Genomic DNA, 21,712 nt, shown 5'->3' with positions numbered 1-21,712 from the left:
CTGAATATACAAAAAAAAACAACACTGCCCACCAAACTCAACCCAGTAGAAACAAAATCTTAGGTTCATAGGTAAGTTCTAGGCTAGCTGCCCTTGTGGGCCATTTTAAGCATAGCCAATTTCCATTTTACAGGTGATAATCAAACCCTGACCCTTGTGACTGTGAGGTAAACATCTTAACCATTATACCAACCCCCAAATGTGAACTAGTATGGAACACGTTAAAAAATGGAACAAAATAACACACCCAAAAACATATTTACATCTTTGTGAGGTACAATTGTTTTCCAGCCTTGGGATAAAACCCACCCGTATGAAAAAAACATAGCACAATAAAACTTGGTACTTTGGGAGAAACAAATTTCTGGCTGAGACTCGTTGAAATCAGGAAAAACCCCAAACTGTAGACAAGCTCAACTGAGACTTTACAGTACTGAAGAACTTACTACTTGTTTAGAAATAGATATTTCTCTATTGAAAATATATTAAATACATGAGCTCTTTCACCCATTTGGGCTTTGTCAGCTCTAACTCCAGTTTACATGACATGCAGTATTTATATGTTTTAACACATAGCTCATTGTTAATTCACTCAAGTTATGGTCATAAATGTAAGCCATAGGCTGTATTGCCAAGCTATCAAGGTACAGGTCTTATCTTTCACCCTGGTTCTGCATTATCTACTCCTACTGGTATAGCATATAGATTGTAGCTTATGTGTTGTATTCCTATTCTATTTGGCTGATGTGTTAAGACTGCTACTGTAGCGTGTGTAATTAATATACACTTTGTTAGCATAAGGACTTACAAAGATGGCTGTTCAATTTCAGCAAAGGGGAACATTATACATAAGAAGTCTCTCTGAATGTGTGTCACAGATAGGCAAGAGGCTTGCATTAAGCAGTAATCTACCTTCACCAAGGATGATGCCACAGTATGGACATAAAATGATTGACTCTAATAATTGACTTAATTTTTAGTGTCCCTCCAGCGGAATCCAATATATGTCAGCATGGGAGGACTTCGTCAGCAGACCACATTGCTTTGCCAAGGATGGGCTGCACTTGTCCCCCTCCCCCAGGTTTCGGATATTGGGTAAAACTTTATCCAGTCCCCTTACAGCGTTTCTTAGAAAATGTCAAAAAGACACACTACCAACATAGTGAAAAAATCTCTAAGCAACCATAAGATGTTATGCTCAATGTTAGGAATTCACTGACTCCAAAACTCCACACTCTTCAAGCCCTCCTCACTCTGGAAGATGTAGATGCCTGTGCAGTGACTGAGACTTTGTTTAAAGCTGCAGAAAGGCTACATACCATTAAATACATTTAGACCATGAAAAGCACAGAGAAGGACCAAAGGTGGAGGTGTCTCAATCTACAGTAGCAACAAACATACCTCTAAGTTGGTTAAACAGGATGACATCATCAAGCTCATCCATGTACAAGTCACCATATATAAGGTCACCTCACCATATCATGGCTAGCTACAGGTCACCATCTATACCCTTAGAGTCTCAAACTCTTGCCTGAAACTACTACAGGCAATCACCATCCAACTAAATGCCCTATTCATGGATGTGACAGTCAACAATAATCCTTGTAAGTTTAAATATGGAAGGATAGCACTGATTCCTAATTCAGCATGTTTCATCTAATGACAAGAGATATCAAATCATCTAAAAGAGGCAGAAGGCAACATGTGTCCCAAGTTCTAGCAACTAGGTTTTGAAGACAAAGGGCTCCAGTATCATGCAGAAGTTGCCACAGCTGTAATCCCTATGATGCAATTAAGCATACTTCCCACCATGGGAATCAATGGGCCTGCAGCAAAAGTTTGCTGTCGCAGTACCTGTTTAAAAAACATAGTGGGGTTGTCCAGGGGAAGTAGAAAATAAGGCTATACTGACTGGATTGTCTAATCCTTGGTAGTTTATTCACGCTACTTGAACATAAGTATAAATGCGTTTATATTACGCTGTTGAAAACTCAAAACTGTCGACAGCGTAATAATTGACATGAAAATGTCGAAACCCCCGAACATCAAACACACACAAAAAAAACACCCAAACACAACACAAATTGCTCTATGCAGTGGGGCAAGCCCCCCTGCACCCCCCCCGCTACTTAAATATACCAACTCCAAAATCGCACAACATTGCAGTAAACAGAAATCTCCCCTTACGGAGATTTCTGTTTACAAGCGCAATGACTTTCGCCTTCAACATTTTGGTGCCGACAATATCAGCTTCGATACTGTCAGCCTTCGACAGGGTGAAGTAGACCCGTATAAATATATCTATCTGTCTACAGTTAAGAAATACTGATTATGTTACAGATTGTTAATGATGTACTAATGATGTAGTAAACAAAAAATACTATCTGTATTGCTCGTTTCCGACCCTTTCCTATACTAGAAAAGTCCAGATCCCAGATCTGCTGGTTTCAGAACTTTAGTCTGTGTTTCTGAGTGGTCCAGACCTTGTTGTGGTAGTGGGAGGTCTTTTTGCTTATCAGTGAGAGTGGTAAGCATTAAAGCAGCCTATCTGGAGTGGTTTCCAGCTCTGAAATGAACCTTACTGGGGGCTGATTTCTATCCCTTTCAACTTTCTGAGTTAAAAACCCGTGTTTGTGCGGGTTTGCATAGGTTTGCGCAGCGCCGCTTAGCTAGGGTTAAACTATTCCCTGCATTATAAAGTCTGCTCTTCAAGTTTTCCCTTAGAACTAGCCAGATTCTTAATTTTAGCACTTGAATCTGCTTCTTTATGCTCAGCACTGGTTCAGAACTGTTGTAAGCACTAAATAAGCTACAAATCACTACAGCACTCAACCTTTCTTATTACCTGGTGGATTACAGTTTTTTGTACTCATCTTCCTCAGTTGCTTAGAGGAAAACAACTCTAGTACTTACCTTCCTCACTTGTCTAGTGGAAAATAGTGATTATCCAGGCATGTCCAAGGGACAGCTCCTGGTGTTCTCTCCTGTCTACCTGATGAGTCTGGGCATCTTGGGGCAATGTTGCAATTGCCTCATGTACACAGACAACCCTCTCCTCCTACCACCAAACACTACAACCTGTGAGAGATGCATTTATCTAGCCAAACTGAAGGCAAAGCTCTCTCAAACCAAGACTGAACTTGTCAGTCAAGAGGAGAAGGTAAACACTTGCACCACACCACACTCATCACATAGTCCCCCTAAACCTACACCACCAAAACCCAAACATAAAAACACAAAAACATTCGCAGAGGCTCTCAATAATAATCTGCCCAAGCAACAGAGACCTCCAAAGCAGAAACGCAAGCAACCTCCACTCCTCAACACAACCCAAATGACACAAAGCCCACAGACTCAGTGTGCCACTCAACCACAGCCTATAAGGCAAAACAACATACCAAACACATTAACATAGGTGACTCTACAGTCAGGCACACTGATGCTCCACTCACCAGATTAAACAAGGAGAAGGCTACTGTTAGCTGCCTTTCGGGTGCCAGGATCTGCCACATAACCCACGCACTCAGGTCACTCCACAACAAGTACAAATATGACTCTGTCAATGTCCATGTTGGTGTGAACGACCTGAGACATACCTCCCTGGACTACATGAAAAGAGACATGGAAGAGCTCTCTGATCTTGTAGTCCAGGCAGGTATGACCCTAGCCCTGAGTAGCATCCTACCTTCGCCCAGAATGATACCGCAGTACAAGGACAAAATGATTGATTTCAACAATTGGCTAAGCTTCTGGTGTCATTCTAAGGGAATCCAGTATTTGTCTGCCTGGGAAGACATGGTCAACAGGCCACGATGCTTTGCCAGAGATGGCCTGCACCTGTCGCCCCTAGGATTCCAGATACTGGCTAAGGCTCTTGCCGCCCCTATAGTGCCTTTTTAGGCAAGGTTCAAATGACAAACCCACCACCGTAACAAGTACAGGCAAGCAAAAACCGAGGGAAATGCTACTCAACGCTAGAAGTGTAAACCTCAAAATGCACTCACATTGATATCTGTGCAGTGACTGAAACCAGGTTAAAAGCTCCAGAGGGCACCCCTGCATTACTAGGCTAAAACTCATACCATACCTTTCGGCCATTTAACCTGGACCGAACACCAAAGACGGAGGTGTGTACATAATCATTAAGGATATCCACACCTCCAGGCTAGTTGCCCAACATAACGCATCCGAAATTATCCAAGCGCAACTAACTCTGGGCAAAACTGCAATCCAAATCATAACTTGCTACAGATCCCTCACCATGCCACAGGATTCCCACTCCTCTTTTCTTAATATACCGCAAAATATTACAGTTCAACCAAACACCCTAATAATGGGCGATTTCAACTACCCCACCATTAACTGGGATAACTACTCATGTACCAACTCCTTCACTCAATGCTTTCTAGAATTCATAAACTCCAATGCCCTGGATCAACTTATTCACACCCCCACCAGGGGCAACAATATCCTAGACCTAGCCATTACCAACATGAGTGACTGGTGTTCCACACCTGAGGTCAACTCCTCGTTGGTCAGATCTGACCATAAGCTAATCACCATAGATGTCCACATCCCACCCCCACCCCCCATTAAGGAACCCACTGTAAAAACTGTCTCCAAAGCCAACTTCATGCTCCTTAAGACAGAAGTGGCGAACTTCACGACACCCATGCAGATGGACAATACAGTTATGATTGTTGAATCCCACACATATGCACTCTATAAGCACTTACATGAGTGTATAGATCGTGTTATCCCCAACAGAACCAAGACGCTATCATCCAAAAAAAGGACGCCAAACTGTTGGTCCCCTGCTATAAACAAACTCTACAACAGAAGGAAGAAACTGTTGCAAAAAGAGTAAAATTCCATGAGTGGAGGAGCTCCCTGGTCAGCATCAGTAAGAAGCTGAGATCTCTCATAAAATCCTCCAAAGCTAGCTATGAAAACAAGATTGCCACTGATTCAAAGGACAACCACAAAGCATTCTATAGCTATGTCAAGAATCTCAATGGCAACACCCAGATCTGCTCTGAGTTACAGCGTAATGGCATGAAAATTACAGAACCAACTGATATTGCTAACATCCTGGCTCAGTGCTAAGTTTACCTCCCTCTCACCCCTTAAAGGGCCCGTATCTATAACGGAAGAATGCACAGCCCCTGCAATCACAACTGCGCAGATAAAAACTGCACTCTCCAAAGCCAAAAACACAGCATCCATGGGACCAGACAACATCCCAGGCTGTGTTCTACATGTACTTCAGAACAAACTGGCCCCCCACCTAAGCACCATGCTCAATCATAGCCTCACGTCAGGCTTTGTACCCCACTGAATGGCAGACAGCAACAGTTATACCACTCCACAAAGGGGGACCCACCACAGACTCCGGGAACTATCACCCTATTAGTCTGACGAGCCTGGTCTGCAAGACCATGGAACGTATCATCATGGAACTCAAAGACATTGGTAACCTCCAAACTCTGGATCCCACCCAGTTCAGGTTTGTGAAAGGCAGATCGTGCCTCCTCAACCTGATCGACTTCTTTGAAACAGCCACCAAAGCCATAGACGTGGGCAAGGCAGTTATAACACAGCCTATCTTGACCTCGCCAAGGCTTTCGACACCATCTCCCATTCTGGAATTATAGATAACCTCACTAGACTGGGTATAAATCCATACGCCACAAGATGGGTTGCCAACTGGCTCACTGACAGAACCCACACTGTAAAAGTTGCAGACTCCAAATCTGACTTCAAACCAGTGACAAGTGGAGTACCACGGGGTTCAGTCCTGGGTCCTCTTCTGTTTGGTATCTACTTCTCTGAAGTACAGGCTAACACAGAGGGCCTCTGGCTGACCAAGTTTCCAGATCACTGCAAATTACGTGCCATAGTCGAATCCCTAAACGATGTGGACATCCTACAGAAGGGCCTCACTGAGACAGATGCCTGGTGTCAGAGCTATGGCCTCAAGCTCAATGCCAAAAAGTGCATTGTCATCCCCTTTGGTAAAAACTCTGTACCCATGAATTACCACATAGGCGGCAGTCCACTTAACGCCGAAGGTGTGAGAAGAGACTTTGGGACTCAGGTGGACAGTAGTCTCTCCTTTGATAATCACATTGCCACAGTAGTCAGGAAATCCTTCTACGTGGCACACCTCATCACAAAAGGGTTCTCATCCAGGAAAAAAGAGGTCATTGTTCCCCTCTACTTGGCTCTCATTAGATCCATTATAGAGTGCAATGCCCCTTTTGGAATGTACCTCACAAGACATCTGCAACAGCTGGAAAGGCCACAGAAGTACTTCACAAAGAGGATTATGGCACTCAAACAGATGCCCTATGCTGACCATCTCAAAAAACTCCAGCTTTACTCCGTAGCATATTGCCTACTCCGAGGTGATCTCTGCCTAACATACAAAGCTATGTCAAACCCAAAGCTGTTGGACATTCTACACCTAAAGAAATCCCAATCCCTCTGAGATGCACGCTCTAAGGACTTAAACCTTGTCACCACAATAAACAGAACATGCTGGAGGGATAGATTCCTGTCCCAGAGACTTCCCATACTCTGGAACAAGCTACCTATGTCAAGCAGAGTTCCTCATTAGCACTCTTCAAGAAAATTCTTGATGAGTGGATGGGAAATAAGGAATTCACCCCAGGGATCACCTCTGTGGCTCTGCTCGACAGGGGCACAGAAAAATAACTTTCTTGGATGGTGAAAGCCAGGGAACCTTGTTGGCTAGGCTTACATAGGCCCTTGGGCCGATAGCCTAGTACCAACCTATGAACTATCCACTAGCTGAAAACTGAGTTAACATACTCTACAGTACTATTATCTTTTTATATCCCACATCCCCATATATTGCAGTTACCTATTTTATTTACTGTCTACATTCCCATTTCCATTTTTTTCAGTCCCTGCACTTTTTGCAGATGTCTCTGCCTATGGCTGACCACCAGCCTGACCATGATCTCACTGTATTTCCACCTCCCTATTTGGTAATATCCCCAGATGCTGCTACCAGTGCAACAAAGAGAGAATTGTGAGTCCACAGAGAAAAAGGCAGGGGTACCTCCTCACCTGATAATAACCTCAACCCCCAACCCCCAGTGGGGCTGTTGGCAGATCAGGAAGGGGGTTGTGGACCTATAGAAGGAGAAGGGAGAGAGGCCTATCACCTGCAATGTCATCCTGCAGTGCATATCCAGGGTTTTTCATGTTTAGTCTTACTTCTCTCTCAGTGTGCTGGCACATGCACATTAGGCTGAGGATACTATGAGGACTGGCTTGAAAATGTGCCTGTCCCAGGCCCATAGCAGCTGTGCCTCCTCAGCCTTCCTACACACCCTATGCCACGAAGTGTCTAAACCACCAGTCAAACTCTTGTCACCTGGGACATAATAGAAATTTCATCTATTTATGGTACTGTTGAGGGGTATTTTTCCATTTATGGACTTTTTATGGCAGAAGTAAAAACATAGTAGTCTTTTTTGGTTATCTGAACAGAAGCAGTGTTGTAATAGTAGGTTCCCTATGTCGAGTTTCATTTTAGTTCTCTTTCAGCATAGCTTCTGGGGTAAGTTTAAATATCTGGTATTATTTTTATATTTATTGGTATCAGTGTTATTGCAGCACTGCACTTTACATTATTTTGTAATATTTGCAAATTTATTTGATTTTTAGTGTGATTTACAGTAGTTTGTCCTGCATTCTGAGTTGACTTTTTAAAGTGCTATTTTGCATATTTTTTTATTAACATGTTTACATTTGATTTTATTAGGAGATGATATATTATTTACTTTACTAAGCATTTTGGGTTCCTGCATAATTGATTAGTTTAACACTTTCTCCGCTACATTAAATAAGTGGTATTGCCTGATTTTGTTTTATAGTTGGATATTGTGTTTTGGAGCACTGTGTGCTTTAGTTATTTTAAATTTGGGGTGTTTACGTTTAGCTTGATCTTTCTATTCCATCTTTCCATCATAATACACGATACATGATATAATGAACTCATATGCAAGCAACCTGCACATACTTTGACTTTGTGCTAGACATGTAGGATCCAAGATTAGGACAGACAGCCAAATCAATAAACATACATGCACATGCTTACATGTATGATGCATATAAGGTGAAGTGACACTTACATCCCCTTTCCAGGAACCAAGAGAAAAAATGAAAATAAAAAGAGAAACAAAGCAAATACTGTAGCAGTAGTCCCATATTCAAATATATACTGTTATGGTGAGCTACCCAAAAACTGTGCTGCATTCCTCAAAGATCTTGCTGTTGTACTATTAATAGTCATCAAGGAAAGGAGTACTAAAGCAGATAAGATTCTCTCACAGGAAGGAGACAGCACAATGAGCCTTGCAGTGACGGTCTTCGGCATGCTCCTGGACTGAGCATCAAGGTTGCACTAACAGGAAAATGCTTGCAAACAAGTCCAGAGGGCACCTTCACAAATGCCCTGAGCTGACGCATCCTTGAAGAAGGCCGCTGTCTCAGTAGAGTGGGCCATTACTATCTTTCCTAGAGTTTACTCATTACTGTCAAACAGAAGCCAAAACAGTTTTAAAACCACTTACATTGAGTTTACTGGAAATTGGTCTGTCCTGTTTTTCTACCATAATGGACACAGAGCTAATCCTTCCGCCTGACTTCCTTTTTTCCAGAGATATCTAACTTGCCTACAAATATCCAACAAATGTAATATACCCTCCCAATACCCCGAGTTAGAACAGTTGAGAGCGCAGCTGAACTGTTTAGTTTTAGGTGTTTTTCTAGGGTAACTATTGTTATGAAAGAAAGACTGATGATGATCTCATCCTCCTCCTATGGAAAACTGTATAAGGCTTCTTACAAATTAAGGCCTGCAGTTCAGAGATTCTTCTACCTGATATAATAGCCACCAAAAACAAGGCTTCCAAAATTAAAACATGAGGGCCACTGAAGAGCTTAACTCAAAAGGGGTCACAGTTTTAGAATGACACAATTAAGAATTCATGGGAGAAAGAGGTTTTCTTTGAGGTTCCAATTGCAGCACTACTTTTAGGAACAGCTTCGTCATAGTATAGGGGTACATGGATAGGCTCAAGGAAGACATGCAGTAACAGAAAATGCACTTTGATACAGGAAAATGGCTACAAGCTCTGAGGACAGCTCTGCTGCAGTTAATTTAAGACTTCAGGCTCCCTGGCTTTTGTGAGAATGTTTCCCATCACAACCACCATCAGGAAAATCCCTTCCAACTGGATATGTAAGACTTCCTAACTACTGGTGCATGTGGTGCATTTCTACTGAAAAGTGGTCTGTGAAGGGTAGCAGGCTGAGAGAATCTAAGCTGTCAGTCTGAGGCTCTTTGGCTTTGGGATGCACAAGGGCCCCTTCATCCTGGCTTAGAAGGGTTCACAGTTGCGGAAGCAGAAGATGACTTAACTCAGCCAGATGGCAGAACCACAGCTGCCTTAGGCCCAGAGGATCTTCTAGGAGGACTACAATCCTGTTCTTTCTGCTGATGGTATTAAGCCTTGTGATGAAATGCTGGCTTCAAAGAGTACATAAAAGCCTAAAGGTATATCTCAGTCAGCTTGGTGGTGCATAAGAATGGTGCTGTCACTACAATCCACATGACCCATGCTGGATTAGATGCCTAGGCACTGGAGAAACAGACGGGAGGGAGGAGAGTGAAAATGCTAAACCTGCTCACCTATGACACGGTATGGTTGGGTTAGGTGAATGTGTCCCAAGATGCATGTACTGTCACTAAATCATTAGGGAAGATCAGAGATGAGATGAAGGTATCTACTTACAAGTGGCGGAAGGGCCACTGGGGGCAATGTCACTATTGGAAGTGTGTGGAAAAGCTCTTGCATCACCACATCACACTTACATTCCTCGAGCTGCATTGGGCATGGATGAAGAAACAGTAAGACTTGCAAAAAATCCCTCTGACTACTTGCTAGCCAACAAGAAAGGCAGACAAAAACAATAAACACAAACAAGTATATTACAGAGAAGATTTGAAATTTCAGTATAGAAGTGTTGTACTGCAGGGGGAACTCTTCTCATTTATTGAACTAAACAGAGAAAAGATTTAGTGGAGAGATTGCATAGTTGAACCATGACAACATATAAATGAGGACCCTGGCATGAAAGTATGTGGTGGTTAAAGCTAGTGAAAACATCTGTAAGGAATGTGTATCATATATCAGACAGAAGTGAAAAGGCCTTGACAAGCATCATTCCACCCATGAGAATTTCCAAAATGATGTTACAAGGGAATGCATATTGATTTTGCAGGTATGTTTATAAACAGTGTGCTCACAACTTTGGAGGATGCATACCAAAGATGGCTGGAAATGTTTCCTATCAGTGAACTCAAGTCATAAGCTATTATACATAGACTCAGAACTTCATTCACTGCTTATTATGGATAACAGTACTTGATTCTGTCAAGCAACAGATACAATGTTAGCCCAGGTCTTGGCCCGTTATCTGGCAGACAAACACACACATATGTATTGCTATTTTACGGCATCAAAGGAATTTTTCCATGAAGCAACTGAAGCTTGAAATACGGACTGTGCAAAATAAGCTGCAAATAGCTAGGGGGTGCAGGACTACCCATGTCCTCCTAGCCTGGTTCATGACCTTGCACATTTTTCTGGAATAAGGTGTATGTGCCCCAACAAAAGGACATTTTGATAACAACATGCTGCAAACATATGCAACAAAGATGGAAACAGATTAGGGTCTCAGCTAGGCTCTTGAGATAAAAAAATAAATAAATAAATAAAAAATTAGCTACAGAGACAGTACCTGGAAAGAGTACACAGGGTTTAGTCCATCAACGAAAAATAATTGTACTTTTGCATAATAAAAATAATGACTGAATGCCTGCAATAAATTTTATTTAGCAATTTAACTTCCAGCATATTCCATTACTACTACTATGACTTACTTCAATGTATTTTACAGAGAGTCTCTACACAAGGCACAAAAAAGTTCCCTCTTACCAGAATACAGACATCAGGCTGGTCCTTCTTGATTATCTCAATTAGGTCCATCATAGGGTCATACGTGATGCTGTCAGATGTTGTATAAGGCCCACATGCTACTAATATCATTTGCTGTTTTAAGTCTAAAAATTAAAAAAAATATGGTAAAATATTGTTAATCTCATAGTAACAATCTGTGACAATTTAAAGGTTGCAAGAAAGTCCGAAGCAACAATAATTTTCAAGTTATAAAATTCATCATAGGTAAGTGATGAAATAACTTTTTTGTGTATGTATGTGTGTATTTATAACATTTGGATAGAAGAGTTCACTAAACCTACATACTTGGATAACAATATAATTCAGAATAAAGAACAGCAGAGAGGTCTTGGAAGGCCAATGAATATAATCAGTATATATATAAACGCACAAAGATAAAGATAGAAGAGGACACAATGGCTATAAAGCCTGTCAGGGTACAACACAACAGATAAGCAGCTGCAATTTTTTTACCCTCATCTTTTTCTCTTTTTCAGACATTCCTGAAACCCTGTGTGAACTGCAATATCCCTCACTGCATCAAACAATGCATTCCAATGGCACACCAGCCTTCATATATGTGAAAAGTACAAAGCAACTAAAATGAGGGGAAGCAAAGACAATGTAGTAAATATTCAGAGAGAATAGCAGCAAATTATACCATCTCGTTTAAACATCTTCTGCATTCTGTGTCCCATGTGGATTTTTTACTGTAGTGGCAATTTTCCCATCAAGAATCAATGCTGGTTTTAGGTCTCTAAACTTGCTGATGCAGGAAGTCTAACAGTACCGAATATATGTGCCATTATCACATCCTCACACTTTGGTTCTTCAAGCCTGGAAGTCATGCAGATAACTGTGCTTGTGATAGCAAAAACACCCTCTGAGGCCAGTAATTGGCACAAAGCAAAATGTAATTCAAATGCTATATCGTCCTCTTTGTTGGTTCCTAGAGAAGGTCCTTTGATGGGTTGAAAAACATACTCCCATAGAAGAGAGAGCGTTTTTACATCTTTATCGCACCTGGAGAGTGTCATTCATTTTGGGGGTAAAGAAAGAAGTTCTATCACAGGCAGCAATGATGAAAGAGGACTTGAAGGACTCTGCAAAGTCACATAAGAGCATCCAGGCATACCTCCTAATTGAAATGCTTGAACCTGCTGCCCTTTAGGTACCCTCAATCTGCATGAGAGATAAGCCTCATGGACAAATTTAAAATGGACTGTAGGGTCACCAACTGTGAGGCCACAGAAGCCTGAGTCTCAGCAGTAGTGGTCCCTGAAAGAATCTGACAGTTTTTTAAAAAAATCTCTTTGCAACCTAGTAAAATATGCCAAATAATTCAATGACCTAAGAGCAAAGGTCTCTGAAGAGTAGACACACTTCCCAAACCTGTCCAAAGCCCCTAGACTCCCTGTTAGGGGAATGGACAGTGGAACTTTGTTGCACAAGTTCCTTATTAGTGGCTGCTGCCATGACCATGGCATCCACAGAGGTACTTCCCTTAGTCCTGAATTCCCTTCCTGCTGGTGGTGCCAGAATTCAGTCTGATCTCTTGGGGATAGGTTCAACTGAGTCAGCCTTCTTCCATGCCCGCTAAGAGATCAAATCAATGAGCTCATCAACAGGCAGTGTTACCCAGGAGGGGTAGACAAGCCAGACCCAAATGCATCCAGAAAAACACAGATTCCTCTGGAGAAGAACTGTGGGAGAACCAAGCACCCCTTTGTTTAAGAATCTCTAGAATGTCTCCAAATGAGATGTCTTTAGGTGGTGATCTACAGGTTGTTTCCCGTTCATCGAAATCGGTATCTTCAGTGATAGATTCCTGAGGGAAATCCAAGTGCCTCCTTTTGCACTTTTTCTTCAGAGGTATTTTTTGGTGGGATGCACCGGAGAAGTATCAGAAGAGATAGTGATATCCTGCTGGGTTTCCTGGACAGGTGTCCCTGTGGAGTTGAATGTCGAGGCTCAAGGTGCACAGACACATGAGATCCTGAAGGGAGATCTGAGGAGGTGGAGGGAGAAAGAGGGAGAGAGACCATCCAACTAGCTGAAGCACAGAATACTCTCTCCACTACCTCAAAGGCAAAATGTCCCGGGGGAAGGAAGCCGAGGAGCTGAAAAGCCATGCTTCCACCCCATCGGCTCTTCCTGCCCTGAAGGCAATCCACCTGTGGTGTATCACAGAACGGCACCGACGATTCCAGCTTAGAAACCAGCAACAACAGAATGGTTGGAGCAGAGAATGGGCTAGGAGCAGAGGTCACAACAGAGGTGGATGTCAAGAACGGCTCCGAAGTTATTGTCAAAACCGCCACTGGCGCGGAGATGGGCGATGTCGGTGCCGAGACAGAGGCAGACAAACTGGTCTGAACCAAGGTAGTAGATGGCGCCGTAGTCGTCAGTGCCAGGGTAGGTGCCAATGAGGCGACCTTGGTAGGCTTCACTGGAGCCGAATTCGGAACCGATGTAGTCGGAACCGAGGAGGCAGTATGGTGCTCGGAGGAAGACTTTTGGTCCTTGTGCTTATGATTTTTACGTCTGTCACCAGCTGGTGAAGAGGGGTCTGAGCAAGAATGTTTCTTGTCCACAGTAGGAGGGGATGAGACCTCCGTCGCAGAAATAGCCTCCGAAAAAGGCAATAAAAGCAGGCCCTTCAGAATCAATTTATTTCAATGTTCTTTCAGCATCCGCTGACTGAAGCTAGCACAAATATCACATGGGGGTATTGCGACAAATGCTGAACCCCTAAACAGTACACACACTCTTCATGAAGGTCGCTATTCGGAAGTTTACCACTGCAAGAAGAGCAGTGTTTAAACTCCGTAGTTCCCTTCTTATCAGACATAATCGTACACACTTTCACAAAGGAAAAGAGTGAGAAAAGTGGAGAAAATGAAGAAAGTAAAAAAGAGAGGAAATACCAACAATGGTAATAAGATACCACAAGGGTAGAAAGTTCAAAATACCAACAATGGTACGAAAGGGATACCTGTGGGTAGAGCTGAGTATATAAAGTTATCAAAGAAAAAGCAATAAACGAGAAAAAACTTTTACAAAAACCTGTAAATGTTGTTGTTGTTATGTCTTTCGGCTTTTCCCGGTTAGGGGTCGCCACAGCGAAACTCCGGTCCGCTAATGATTGGCAGTGGATTTTTTTACGTGCCGAGTTGCTAGCCCTGATGCACAACCTTCAATGAAGGTACGCCCTCACGCATGTCTCCACACAGAAGATGCTCTAGCTGAGAATCAAACAGGACAACGTCTTACTGTGAGGCGACAACGCTACTGCAGCACCACCACCACCGCAGTACAAAAACCTGTAAATATGTAAGATAAATCACTTAGCTGGACAGCTCGGTGAAATGTTGCTATATGGCTGTGCAGCAAACGAGGTCTGAGTTAACTGAGTAAAGGGCATTGTGGGTAGCAGCTTAGCTTGAGAGATTTTGGTGCACGCAAGCTTGGTATAAGGCCGACTCGGTTCCAAGGGCTCGGAACCAAACCCATCAGTGATGAATAGGAAGAAGATTAACAACTTCAGATCTTAAATTATACCAAAATACCAGCAATATTAAGTAAGCAAAAAGGGATACACTATGTGTAAGAAAAAGGCAATAATAAGGAAAAAAAACGGTAAATAAAGACATCTTTGAACAATAGCTTGAGAGCTGAGATGATCAAGTCTATTTCACAAAAGCAGCAAACAAGATCTGGAGTATATTAGGTGTTGGTGCATTGTGGGTAGGGAGAAGCTCGAGAGCTTTTAGATGGCCACAAGCTATAGTAACAGCTGAATCAGATCTGAAGATCAGATCTAAACCCAATAGTTGAGGAATTAATGAAACTTGACAACATAAGAGCTGTCATTCTTTTAATGCAAGTTTATATTCTATGTCTCCTTCAAAAAACTGACAGCCTGACTTATATTAAACATCTCACAGAAATAGTGCTTACTGAATCATTAAATGTAATTTCTGTAAATACAAAACTTGATTCAATAACCATGGATTTTGGACCGGTCAGAGCCAAACTGTGCAAAGCTGAGGTCCCGAGGGGCAGAGATGGCTAAGAAAACTTTGGAGTCAACTACAACACCTCAGACCCGACCGGGACGCTAAGGCTCCAAGAGCCCTCCAGGTCTGAACTTGGAGCTGGGGCACTCAGAGAAACCCTAGGATCTTAGGATACAACTATCCTTGGATTCAATCTAGCCAGTCTTGGCAAACACGGATTCAAGGACTCTGAAACGAATTGTTAGATATGAGAAGGAGTTTATAGTGGAGGAATACAGTGGACCAAGGCTTCCAGACTCAAAAGTGTAAGAGAGGGGAGAACACCCATCTGCGCCATGAGAAATGTCCTCATCATCCTATCCTAGTCAACTTCAGTGAGACTCCTGGAAGAATGAGATGAGGCAAGAGAAGGGGATTTTGAATGCCGTCTCTCCAAAAATGGAGATGGGACCCTAGATGGCACCGGGTCAATGGTAGGTAAATATCTACTTTTTGGCAGGGGCTTTGGATCCAGTGAATTCAGACCCAAAGTAGTCTTAGGAGATTTGAAAGCCGGCTTCGAGACAGAAGACTTTGGATCCCATTTATACTTCTTTTTTGGAGGTTCTGTCAAGGACGGAGTAGAAATAACAGACGGTTTAGGGGACTTTTTTTTGCAGTATCCTTGCAAGTAACATTAGGGGGTTGAGCCCCAGTAATTGCTTCTGAAAAGGTTGTAGGTAGTAAACCCTTTTAAGATCAGTTTATTCTTACAATCTGCAATCGCTTATGGGTTGAAATTTTTAAAGATAGCACAGTCTATGTTAAGGGGATCTGGGCCCAAACAATATACACATAGATCATGCGCATCTGAAATGGCCACACTCTTTGCATTTTTTAAACCAAGAATGTTCTTTTTCAGACATCTTTATGAAGATGTAGAAAAAAAGGATTAAGAAAACCTTTTTTTTTTTTTTTTTTTTTTTTTTTTTTTAAGAAGAGATTATGGGAGGAAAACAGTACCAACAATGGTAAGGGACAGTACACCGAAGATGTAGCAAGAAAAGTTAAAGAAATAACATGTAGCAAAAAAAATAAGTTATGTCTTACCATAACGTTCCATCTGAGTTGTTGATCTTCTTCCAGTCATCACTGATGGGTTTGGTTCTGAGCCCTTGGAACCGAGTCGGCCTTATAGTAAGCTTGCGTGCACCAAAAACTATCGAGCTAAGCTGCTACCCACAATGCCCTTTACTCAGTTACCTCAGATCGAGTTTGCATGCAACATATAAAAGAAGAAATAAGTCAGAGGCCATCTCTGCGCAGAAACCCTAAGACACCACAAAGACCCAGAAGATCTGCCAGGAACCTTTGGAGGGGGTCGGTGGGAGGGTGTGATGATTGGAAGAAGATCAACAACTCCAATGGAACATTACGGTAAGACATAACTTCTTTATCTGAAGTTGTTAATCTTCTTCCTATTCATCACTGATCGGACAGAGTCCCCAGCTACTTGGAGAACCTGGGTGGCCCTTATGGAAAAACATTCCTGAGAACCATTGAACCAAAGGCCGCTCTTCTCCTGGAGATCAGATCCAATTTGTAATGCTTGATAAAGGTATGGGGCTTAGCCCAAATGGCAGCTGAACAAATATCATCCATGGAGGCCCTAGAACGGAAGGCAAGCGATGTTGCAATAGCCCTAGTTGAGTGAGCTTTGATTTGGCCAGGCTTAGATCCATCCGTAAGCGAATATGAGAAGGCAATGCAATGCCTTTGCCATTTAGACAAAGAAACTTTTGATACTGCACCTCCCATTCTAGGACCTGCAAAGGAAATAAAAAGCTGGTCCGACTTGCGAAAGGATTTAGTTCTGTCCAGATAGAAACGCAATTGTCTATGAACATCCAAGGAATGTAGGCAGTATTCTCCCTTGTTAGAATAATTTGGGAAGAACACAGGGAGCTCAATGGACTGGTTAATCAAAAAGTCAGAAACCACTTTGGGGAGAAAGGATGGGTTAGTACAAAGTGATACTCTGTCTTTATGAAAGATCAGATAAGGGCCTCTTGATACACAATGCTTGTAATTCGGAAATTCGTCTGGCTGAGGTGGCAGCCACCAGAAATAAGGATTTCCATGACAGGAATTTTAGATCACATGTTGCAGCAGACTCAAAAGGGGGCAGAGAGAGAGAGACTGCAGAACCCAGGAGAGATTCCATGCCTCCACCGGCTGCCTGATGGGAGGCCTGCTGTGGAAAATACCCTTGAGGAAAGTCTTGCAAAGGCGAGAGGAAATAAGTGGGACTCCATCTGAACCATTATGGAAGTTGGAAACAGCTACTAGATGGACTTGAATGCTGGAAGCTGATGCCCCATAGTCGAACAGTTCAGCCAGGTAATGAAGAATACTGGCTACGGGGGCAGAGAACGGATCTAGCTTCTGATTATGTGACCAAATAGAGAATCTCTTCCATTTGTCCCTGTAAAGTTTCCTGGTGGATGGTTTATGAGAGTCCAAGATAATATCACGTACAGGTGAAGAGAGGGTTTCCTGCCTGGCAACTAACGGAAGTGGAGAAACCAAGCTGTCAGCTTAAGAGTAGACAGATTCGGGGAAGTCAGCCCTTGTGGGTGAGATATGAGGTCCTGGCGAGTGTCTAGGATCCAAGGAATTTGTAGCAGATGAGGTCTGAGGAAGGGAAACCAAACTTGACGAGGCCAGACCGGGGCAATGAGGATCAATTTGCTTCTCAACCGAATAGCTTTCCTTAGAACAAGGGGATCAGAGGAATCGGAGGATAAGCATAAAGGAAACCCGTGGGCCAATCATGAATCAAAGCGTCTCTCGGTGACTCTCCGAGATGGGGAAAGTTGGCAAAGTAGCTGCTGCATTTTGTGTTTGAGGGGGAGGCGAAAAGGTTGCAGCATGGCTGGCCCCAACGGCTGAAAATTTTCGCTGCCACACTCAGGTTGAGAGACCACTCGTGAGGACAGAGAATGCATCTGCTTAGCCTGTCCGCAATCACGTTGGAGCTCCCCGGGATATGCTTTACGATCAGAAAGTGGTTGGAAGCTATTGCTCACTGCCATGGCTTTGTGACATAGGGAGTAGGATTTGGTCCCTCCCTGTCTGTTTACCAGACCACGGACATGTTGTCGGACTGGACAGCAATCGTTCCGGATGGAAGGAGCGGATGGAAAGCTTGCAACGCCAATAGTACCGCTCTTAACTCCAGGACATTGATATGCAAGTTGACCTCTACATTGGACCACATGTCTTGGACTGACTTTCCCTGGAAATGCCCCCCCCCCCCCCCCCATCCCATCAGGGAAGCATCCGTGGTCACCGTGGCACTGGGCTGGGGAGCCTGGAAGGGGTGACACCAAAGATTTTCATCTGTATTCATCCACCAGAGGAGATCTTGTTTGCAAGTGTTGGTGATGAGAATCTGTGAGCTCTGAGGGTGAAGACTGGGTATCCACTGGGCCTGAAGGAGCCATTGTAGTAATCTCATGTGCAATCTGGCTAGGGGAACAATAGGGATGGCTGCAGCCATAGACTCCAGGGCCTGGAGAACTTCCCTTGGACATCTTTCACCGACAGAGTATCACATGAACTTTTGCCCTTAATCTCTGAAGCCTGTGAAGAGGAAGGGAGATCAGGCTTGACTGGGTGTTGAATATTGTCCCTATGAATTCCAATTGTTGTGAGGGTTGAAGGTTGGATTTGTCCCAGTGTATGGTAATGCCCAGCGACTCCACTAGAACCAGGGTGTAGCGGAGTGCCCTGACCAGTAGACGCTTGGTGGGGGTGGAGAGGAGCCAATTGTCTATTAACAGGAAACACCTGGAATCCCTGAAGTCTCAGATGAGCTGTTACCACTGCTAGGCATTTCGTGAACACTCTGGGGGCCGTTGAGAGACCGAAAGGCAGGGCTCTGAATTGGTAGTGATTGGCTCCCAACCGGAAGCGAAGGAGGCTCCTGGAGCGCTGGTCCATCTCGATATGGTAATACACATCCCGGAGATCTAAGGAGCACATCCACACATCCTCCCGTAGAAAGGGAAGGATGGATTGAATCATGACCATGCGGAACTTGGTATGAACTATGATTTGTTTAGTTGGCTGAGATCCAGAATGGGCCTCCAGGCCCGTCTTTTTTGGCACCAAAAAGAATCTTGAGTAGAACCCTGATCCGCACTGATCTGGGGGGACCTGTTGGATGGCTTGTTTTTGACATAGCTTTCATATTTCAGAAGCTGCCTCCTCCCTTTGACTGGATGGAACATCGGGAAGGGATTTCAGAGGTCTTGGATAAGATATTAGGGGAATGTGGTAGCCTCTGGTAATGATTCTCTGCACCCACTGATCGTTTGTAATAGACAGCCAGGCAGCTTGGTGCAGAGAAAAATGCATCCCGACTGCTTCCAGAGGAAAGCAATCGGGCAGCGCTTCAGGAGCGCTGATCTGGTCTACCTGAGAAGGAATATCTGGAGCCCTGGTTCCGGGGACCCCCTCTGCCCCGAAAGGGACATCTTCCATTATTGGAACCCCCTCTGCCACTGGGGGAGTCCTCACCACGTGCGTCACGGAAAGGACCCTGAGACTTCTTGTTCCACATCTTCCCGCTCCTCTGATTTCTGGAAAAGGAACGCTGAAGTTTGGATAGACGTAGGCCTATGGCAGACAAGGTCTTCCCGTCTGGCTCGCACCTGGCTAATGTATCCTTGACCTTAGCACCAAACAGAGCTGATGGTTCGATAGGGGTATATAAAAAGGAAGACTTGGGAGTCCGCGAGGTCACAAATGTGCATCCAGGCATGGCGTCTCATGACTACGCCTGCACCCGCAGCTCTAGCTGCTCCTTCGGTTGCATGTGACAGCAACCTCATGGATGAATTGGAAATTGAATCTAGGGTGGCAAGTTGGGAACAACGTTATCTTGTGCTCCATCCGATACTTGGATCGCGAGGGTTCCGGAGAGTTTGGAGATAAGATCTCTCTGGGGCCTTGTAAAATGTGCCAAAAAGTTGAGAGACCTGACTGCAAAGGTTGCTGATGTAAAAACTTGCTTCCCTAACCTGTCCACTGCCGGGACTCTCTGATGGTGGGTGGACAGCAGGACTCTCTTTCGCAAGGTCCTTTTTCGTGGCTGCCGCCACCACCATAGCATCCACTGGCAAGCCTCTAGACCAATGGGGTTGATCCTCTGGAGGGGAGAGTACCTTGTCTGATCTCCTGGGAATGGCCTCAACAGAGTCTGGGTTCTTCTACGCCCGCTGCACGATGAGCTTAACCAACTCATCAGCGGGGGGGGGGTCACCCAAGAAGTAGAGGGCCGAGAGCGAAAGGCCTGCAGGAATACGGATTCCTCCGATGAAGGATTGGAGGGTTTCCAGTCACCTCTCTGTTTCAAGATTTCCATGATGTCTCCAAAGGAGGCATCGTCAGGAGGTGACTGTGGGGATCCTTCCCCATCATCGTAGTCCATATCTTCTTTGAGGGACTCCTCTGGGGATTCCATGTGTTTCCTCTTACACGCCCGTTTTAGAGGGGGTTCTTCGGTGGGAGCATCCAAAGAAAACTCAGAAAGGGAAATACCCTGGACAGGGGTTTCCTGGGCCTTGTGCTCTTGGAGTCCTGGGGGGTGGCCTTTGACAGCTGCGGCTCAGAAGGAACTGGCAGATAACCAATGTGGGAGGATTGCTAGAAGCAAGAACCCTCTCCATCACCCGGAAAGTAGGCCTGCCCGAAGAGGAGTGGGAGCCTGAAACCGAAGAAGACAAAAATCGGAACCGGGGTCACACCCTGCTCCACACGGTCTGCCCCCGGGGACGGAGCCTCAAGCAAACTTGGAGCGGTAGTCACCCTCGGATCCGAAGCCGGGACAGACAACACAGTCGGAACAGAGACCAGAACCGGAGGTTCCACCCCCCCCAGGCATGAGATTGAGGGAAGGTGGGTTCTGACAGAACCGACACCCAAAGGGGCCTCAGACTCTGTCATTGTCAGTGCCGAGGAAGGCGATCCTCTCAAAAACGTCGGGTATATGAGCCTCGGAACCGAGGGATCCAAGAGAGGAGAGTATGTAGAGGTCGCCGGAGTAATAGACCCAAGGCCTGGAGTGGGATAGGGTCTAGGCAAATTTGAAATTCCCCTGGCAGTCAGCAGCTGGTCAAAGAGGCACACCACATCCAATTCTGAAAGGCTCCTGGTGGATCTTACCGATGCCCCTGAGGAGTAATCAGGTCAGTCCAGAAAGGGGCTGCAGGCTTGTTCGGCAAACGGGTCCACAGATGACGAGTATCGGGTCTGTGGTGTATCACAGAACGGCACCAACGATTCCAGCTTAGAAACCAGCAACAACAGAATGGTTGGAGCAGAGAATGGGCTAGGAGCAGAGGTCACAACAGGGGTGGATGTCAAGAACGGCTCCGAAGTTATTGTCAAAACCGCCACTGGAGCGGAGATGGGCGATGTCGGTGCCGAGACAGAGGCAGACAAACTGGTCTGAACCAAGGTAGTAGATGGCGCCGTAGTCATCGGTGCCAGGGTAGGTGCCAATGAGGCGACCTTGGTAGGCTTCACTGGAGCCGAATTCGGAACCGATGTAGTCGGAACCGAGGAGGCAGTATGGTGCTCCGAGGAAGA

General features: G+C 44.5%; 1 protein-coding gene across 1 annotated transcript in view; it reads right to left on the bottom strand.

Moving 5' to 3' along the window:
• Nucleotides 1-21,712, bottom strand: part of POLA2 (DNA polymerase alpha 2, accessory subunit) — a 633,383-nt gene that overhangs the window by 335,961 nt on the left and 275,710 nt on the right. Inside the window, exon 11 of the mRNA XM_044075741.1 lies at nt 11,037-11,161. Within this exon, the coding sequence (XP_043931676.1) occupies nt 11,037-11,161 (125 nt within the window). The remainder of the gene's footprint in view (nt 1-11,036; nt 11,162-21,712) is intronic.

The sequence above is a fragment of the Protopterus annectens genome, chromosome 6.part1, assembly GCF_019279795.1.
Source record: "Protopterus annectens isolate FY-2018-M chromosome 6.part1, PAN1.0, whole genome shotgun sequence".
Taxonomy (NCBI): domain Eukaryota; kingdom Metazoa; phylum Chordata; order Ceratodontiformes; family Protopteridae; genus Protopterus; species Protopterus annectens.
Note: the sequence above shows the minus strand (reverse complement) of the source record. Positions and strands in the feature narration are given on the sequence as shown.